The sequence below is a fragment of the Diceros bicornis genome, chromosome 34 (assembly GCF_020826845.1).
Source record: "Diceros bicornis minor isolate mBicDic1 chromosome 34, mDicBic1.mat.cur, whole genome shotgun sequence".
Taxonomy (NCBI): Eukaryota; Metazoa; Chordata; class Mammalia; order Perissodactyla; family Rhinocerotidae; genus Diceros; species Diceros bicornis.
The window spans coordinates 38,152,611-38,158,940 of record NC_080773.1 but is presented as its reverse complement, the minus strand read 5'-3'; the positions used below and the strand labels follow the sequence as shown (position 1 = coordinate 38,158,940).

The 6,330-nt window shown below is 63.0% G+C and overlaps 1 protein-coding gene across 3 annotated transcripts; it reads right to left on the bottom strand.

Annotated features, from left to right (window-relative positions):
• Positions 1–215: 215 nt before the first annotated feature.
• On the bottom strand, positions 216–6,267 carry RNF225 (ring finger protein 225). Of its 3 annotated transcripts, XM_058530675.1 has the most exons (3): positions 6,135–6,257; positions 5,737–5,906; positions 216–4,863 (listed from the first exon to the last, which is right to left on the bottom strand). In XM_058530675.1, exon 3 carries the CDS (start codon positions 4,850–4,852, stop codon positions 3,938–3,940), a length of 915 nt encoding a protein of 304 aa, XP_058386658.1. In that variant the 5' UTR covers positions 4,853–4,863; positions 5,737–5,906; positions 6,135–6,257; the 3' UTR covers positions 216–3,937. The 3 variants fall into 3 exon arrangements, with proteins under 3 accessions (XP_058386658.1, XP_058386657.1, XP_058386656.1); XM_058530674.1 differs by having other exon boundaries at positions 5,737–6,267; XM_058530673.1 differs by lacking the exon at positions 5,737–5,906 and having other exon boundaries at positions 6,135–6,267.
• Between the last annotated feature and the right edge of the window lie 63 nt (positions 6,268–6,330).

Here is a 6,330-nt window from a genome sequence, read left to right as displayed (position 1 = left end):
TCTCCCAGTTCCCCTAGACTGCAGCCTGAATACGATGCGCGCGCAGCTGTACCACCAGGAGTGCCGGGGACGCCATAGCAACGGCGGCCTCAGGCTTCCGATTGGCCATCAGTTCTGGCGCGCTTTCCCTGCCCCTCCCACTAGGCTCTGCGCAGGGGTACAATGCGCGCGCAGCCCCACAGAGCTGCGACGCGAAGGCGGGCCAAGTTGCTATGGCAATGACAGTCCCGCCCCCAGCCCGATGCGGCCTCGGATTGGTCCGCGCTTCCTCCTCGGGTTCCCTGCCTGGTGCGCCATGGCGAGGAAGGAGGGCGCGAAGGATGGAGCTGAGAACTAAGAAGGAGGGGAGAACTGCGGCTGCGGGGCCGGGGACCAGGGAAAACCGAGACTGCCTGTCCAGGGCGTGCAGTTGAGGGGAGAAGGGGTTTTGCAGAAGGCTCTCTGTTCCGGCTTCGAATCCACGCCCGGCGCAGCCCGCCAGCCTCAGTTTTCCCGTCTGTCAATCTGGACACTGCCGCTCCCAGGGTCCAGCGAGGCCCTCCGTGGCCCTTGTTCTCTCGGCCTGAGCACAAGAGGATGCCCGATGGCCCAGGACGGGGGTGGTGTGGGCAGGGGCCTCCCTGACCATAGTGCGAGAGACTGGCCGGATGCCCTAGAACAGAGCACCTGGCGCCTCTCCAGGGGCGAGGGGAGGAGAGCTAGGGAGGACCGAGAAAAGTTTGGGGAGCCGGGGCCCCCAGGAGCGTGGCGGGGGAGGCAGTGCGGCCAGTATGATGGCTCCTCTGCTCAGCCGTCTGGACCTCGTCTGCCATGTGAGGTCCCTCCTTGTACCCGAGGCGCCCCCAGTGATCCCTCGGTACACGACAGGCGCTCAATAAATAACTTGTGGATTAATGAATTCTCCCTGCAAGTAGAGTGTTTATTGTCGCCCATTTTACAGAAGAGAGGACAAAAGTCTGGCCCGCGCACGCGCACACACACACACACACACCAGGCCGCCCCTCCCCACACTGTGTTTACAGCCACCAGGGCCTGGGGGGAAGAGGAAGCCTGGGACAGGTGAGGGGGGAAGTCCAGCAGGGATGGAGTGGCCAGAGGGAGGGCTGGGCGGGTGGCCACAGAGGCTAGTAGGCCACGGTGTGGAGGACTCCCCATGATCCTGGCCCAGGGTGGTTTCGGGCAGCCCCTTTGTTCGGGGACAGTGGGCAGACAGGCATTGAGGTAGTAATCAGCAGACAGGGATGCTCAGCAACACGCTCTGCCATCAGCCTCCCTTTATAAGAGGAGAGACTGAGGCCTCAGGCTCCCAGCTGGGAGGTTGGAGAAGCCATACTTCCCTGTAGCCCCTAGGAGGAAGCTGGTTAGGACAAGGAAGGAGGGGCCAGCCCTGCCCACTGCCCTCAGCCACCACCTTGCTGCCCCAGGTAGCCCTGCCTTAATGCCAGCTGTTGTTTCCCCTGAGCATCCTTAGAGACACAGCTTTGAGATCTCTTCCTCCAGGCAGCCTTCCTTGAATACGCTTAGGCAGACAGCATTGTCTCCCTCTTCTGTGTACCGCCAGTTGAGGGCCCTTTTCTGACCTCCCTCACTGGGCCCATCCCTGCCTGGCCTACTCCTGCCCTCTCCCCCAGCCTGGAGTAGAGGAGAGAAGAGATGAGGAGGGGGATATCTGAACCCCTATGGTAAGCTGAATAATGGCCCCCGGAGATATCCAGATCCTAATCCCTGGAATCTGTGAATCTGTTACCTTACGTGGCAAAACGGATTTAGCAGATGTGATTAAACTAAGGATGTTGAGCTTTGGGATCATCCTGGATTATCCAGGTGGGCTCAGTGTAATCAAAGTGTCCTTATAAGTGAAAGAGGGAAGCAGGAGAGTCAAGAGATTTGACCATGCTACGCTGCTGCCTTTGAAGACAGGAAGGAGCCACGGAATGCAGCTCTAAATGTTGGAAAAGCTAAGGAAATGAATTCTCTCCTAGAGCCTCCAGAAGGAACTAGCCCAGCAGACGCCTCGACTTTAGCCTGGTGAAACTGATTTCAAAACTTCTGGCCTGCAGAACAGGAAGATAATTAATGTGTGTTGTTCTTAGGAAGTGAGTTGGTGGTAATTTATTGCAGCAACCAGAGAAAACTAATACAGACTGCCAACTCTGCTCCTGCCCAACCAAGTTCCCTCCCTGTGGGGCTAGGCTGTGGCTGCCCAGTGACCCAGCACACTCGCCCCAGTCCCTGTGGGTGACATCAGCACCCGGGTGTGGGACAAGAACTGGTTGGGGAAGACACTCCTTTGGATGCCCTGATGTTCCTCCTCCAGCTTCCCACCTGGAAGCAACAGCTGGCATCGGGAACTCCACTCACATGCCCAGGAGCTGGGTGAGCCTAGGTTGCCCACAGGCATTCTCGGGCTGCCTCTTGGTCACCTGTAATGCTGTCACTCCCCAGAAAGCTATTTGACACCCAACGTGTGCCAGGCGCTGAGGACACACATGTAAACAAATCAAACCGGAGCTTCTGGCCCCATAGAAGTCCATTTCTTTCTGGAAAATGCTGGGTGCCCACTCAAAACACACAGCACCCCAACCCTGGGCACAGTGAGGCAAAGGGGACTCCAGGGCCTGGGGGGAGATAGGGGCCCATGTTCAGTTTGTGCAGAGAGTGGCTGCTTTCTACTCCAGTATGACTAACCCAGGAAGGCTTCTGACAGGAGGACAGGAATCCAAGAGCTGCCCTCCCCAAAGGCTGCTCTCTACAGGGAAGGCTGAAGCTTCACCTGGGGGAACAACAGGGATGCCACAAGAGGCTGGTGGAGCGCTGGAGGAGGTAACTGTCGTGAGAAATTAATGAATGAAGATGAGAGTGATGAGGGCTCTAGCAGCTAGGGAGAGGGGCCAGGATCCCTCCAGCAGGCCAGGGAGGTCCAGGAGCAACACTCCCCAAATCACATGACGCTGTCTGACCCAGATGGCAACCTTGGCCTCTTTGAGCCTTGGTGACCACAACTGCCCACAGCAAATAGGACCCCAGAAGCCATGACCCAAAGGGGAAGTCGAGGCTCCCATTGCAAGTTGGCACTCAGCACTCAGGTGGGAGCCAGTCTTTGAGGCTCAGGCCCTGTCTGTCCCTCCTTAGCCCTGGCCAGGCCACCTCTGCCCCTCCGAGCCCCAGCCAGGTGCAGGGCAGCACCCCAGGACCAGCATGGACACAGCTGGATCACACCCAGCCCCGGCCTGCAGGCAGCAGAGTGAAAAACAAACTCCACAGCCTGGGGGAATCAGCCCTGCAGTGGACCAGTCAGGGGGTGTGGTCAGGAAAATAGCAGCAGCTCTGCCCTCCAAAGATGGGGCCCCAGCCACCCGCCGTGAGCCCAAAGGATGAGCACATCAGAGCCTTCAGCCCCTGGTGCCAGCTGAGGATGCTCCTCCGGGCTCTCATGATGACCGGGGCGGGGGCACTCAGGAGGACCCTGTGAGGATCAGGGCTGGGAGTTGCTCCTAGTAGGGCTCTGCAAAGTGGGTCGGGGGCTCCCCAGCTGGGTTCCCACGGGGGATGAGGATCAAGGGTACTCCTAATTGGGCCCTCCTGGACACCAGGTTTAGGAGCACCTCCCAGCAGGACCTTTACAAAGATGGGGGTCAGTGCACCCTCAGCCAGATGCCCACGGGGCCAGGGGTCGGGGTGCTCCCAGAGGGTCCCTGTAGGAATGACGGTAGGGTTGCTCCTTGAGAGGGTCCCTGCCCCGGGGTGATGGTGCGGGAATGATCCCGCCAAGCCTCCCTCTGGAGAAATGGCTGCTTGCCATGTGCCCTGCTAAGGTCTGCACGGGGATCATGGCGAGTGGTCCCAGCAGGTCACCCCACCAGGACGACACCGAGGTCCCCAGGGCTGGGGACAGGGCCTGCAGCCAGATGCGTTTACTGCGGCGACCACACCCTCCTCACGCCTCGTGCCCGCGGGTCCCAGCTGGATCCAGCCTCTGGTCCGAGGGCCTGGCCTGCGCCCCCTCGTCCTCCGCTGGGTCCTCGGTGCCCCCCTCGGCCTCCAGCGCGTTCTCCGCAGCCCCTGGCCGGGCGGCGTCCAGGTCAGGGCCCGCGGGGAGCGGCGTCCAGGCGGGGGTCCAGGGCGCCCCGGGCGTGGGCCGCGGCGGGAACCAGGAGAAGCCGTGCGCCGGGGCGAGCGCCACGAGCTGGGGTCGCGCGGGGCCGGAGGAGGCGGCGTGCGGGATGAGGAAGAAGATGTAGACGCCAGAAACGACGAGGCCCGCGGCCACCAGCGCAGCCAGCGCCACGGCCGCGTTGAAAAGCCAGGCGGGGCTGGCCAGCGTCCGGCGGCGCGACAGCGGGCGGCCGAGGCGCAGCGGCGGGGGCGGCGGTGGGCGCGCGGCGCGACTCTTGCGCGGCCCGGGCGGGGGCGGCGCGCGCACGTAGAGGAGCCCGCGGCGGCGGTCGAAGCGCACAGAGCCCTGGCGCGGCAGGGGCGCGCACGCGGCGCGGGGCAGCAGGCCGGCCTGCGTGGGCAGCGCGGGCAGCCCGCCGCGCGGGGCCAGGCTCGTGGGTGCGCGGCACACCGGGCAGGCTACCGGGTCGCCGCCGCCGGCTGTGGCGAGAGACAGGCGAGCCAGGCACTCGAGGCAGAAGACGTGGCCGCAGTCCAGGCGCTTGGGCAGCTTGAACACGCCGTCGAAGGGCGACACGCAGATGAGGCACTCCACTGGGGACGCGGGGGACAGAATGGGGCCCGAGCCTGGGCTGCCGTCCTCCTCCTCCTCGTCCTCCCCCCTACCCGGGGAGCCGGGGCCCGGGCCCTGAGGGGCCCGGGGGCGGCGGAGCCAGGGCGGCCGAGGGCAGGGCATCGGGACCGGACCTGCGGGGAGAGGTGGTCAGGCAGGGAAGGTGCCAGAAGAACGGACGGGTCTCTCGGGAGGGTCAGGGGTTTGACTCTGAAGGGGATCACCCAGCACAGAGCAGGGGTGTCGGGAGAAGGGGGTGGCGAGAGCCAAGGAGCAGAAACGGGATGGGGAGGAGACTTGGAGTAGGAGCGGAAAAGGGGGGTGTCCAGGTATGGATAGAGGAAGGATCAGGACTGGGGTGGGGGGCGGGGAAATGGAGAGAGGCGCTCCAAGGAGGACTGGAGACAGGGACGCACCCTGGGATGGACCAGAGTTGAATCAGGCAGATCCTGAGCTAGAGACGGGGGAGGCGTCAGACCTGAGTGACCCCAGGACCAGGGAGGGGATTCTAGGCATGGGGAGGACATAGCATGGAGAGGAGCAACGGTAGGGCCTCCTGGGAGAGCTGGACAGACCAGTGGGAAGACAACCAAGCCCCTGGGGATAGGTGAACAGTGGCATGGACAGGTCAAGAACGGAAGCCCAGAACAGGGATCCAGGCTCCTAGCAAAGGCAGACCCCAGTTAGCCACTGGCCTCTTCCTACCTGTTGGCACCTCCTCCCTCTGGCTGGCACGTCCCTGCCGTTCTGACCCGTCCACCTTCCAGCAGCTGGATACTAAGGGCCCCTCCCCCAGGGAGGGTGCCTACAATGGGGCCACTCCCTCCCAATCCCAGGTTCCCGTCAGACGCGTCTGACTGCCCTCCCCACCCCCCAGGCTAGTGAGCACCAAGCCTGATCTGGGCCGGATGTCGGGGGTGGTGGGACGGTGGTGGCACAGGTTGACAGAGCAGTGACAGTCCAGGCGCCTCAGGTGGGTGATCACACCCCCCCCCACACACACACACTTGCCTTCCAACACCTCTTCAGGAACCCTCCACCTCCGAGCCCCTGGTGGAGGAACCTGGGGTGGTGGTGACCCCACAGGGTGCATGGGCTGGGCTGCAGCCACAACCTAAGTGGCTGGGGAGGCAGCCTGAGCCCTGGCCAGAACGAAAACGGCGGGACTTCTGAAATCCTGGGGGTGGAACATGGGCAGACACCACAGCACACCGGTAAGGGCTGACCCCTGCCAGCCAGCCCACAAGGGGTCAGGAACCGTCGTGGCCCAGACCCCAGGCCTTGGCTTCTTTTCCCTGGGGCTGCTTCCAGGTACACACCTCTCAGGATGGCAGGCACCCACCAAGCCCCCCTCAGACCAGTGACATCTCTGCCAAGACCACCCCACCCCTCTCATTTCCAACACCTGCTGGACACTCCAGGTGGCCAGGCCTGAACCCAGGTACCATGGTTCTGAGTCGGTGGTGCTTTCCTACTGAGTATTTCCCTGGTGAATCCAGGTCCCCATCGGCCAAAAGATGTGCCAGGAATTCAAGCAGCTCTGCAGGACACCCGGGCCATCCTGTACCCCCCGACCCCCACAAGGACAGACAGTGGCACAG

Bases quoted from the DNA above. Each gene is read 5' to 3' on its own strand.
- RNF225 (XM_058530673.1), bottom strand. From the start codon at position 6,177: ATGGTACCTGGGTTCAGGCCTGGCCACCTGGAGTGTCCAGCAG. The intron at 4,864-6,134 runs GTGTTGGAAATG...CTCTCCCCGCAG, and splicing joins CCACCTGGAGTGTCCAGCAG to GTCCGGTCCCGATGCCCTGC.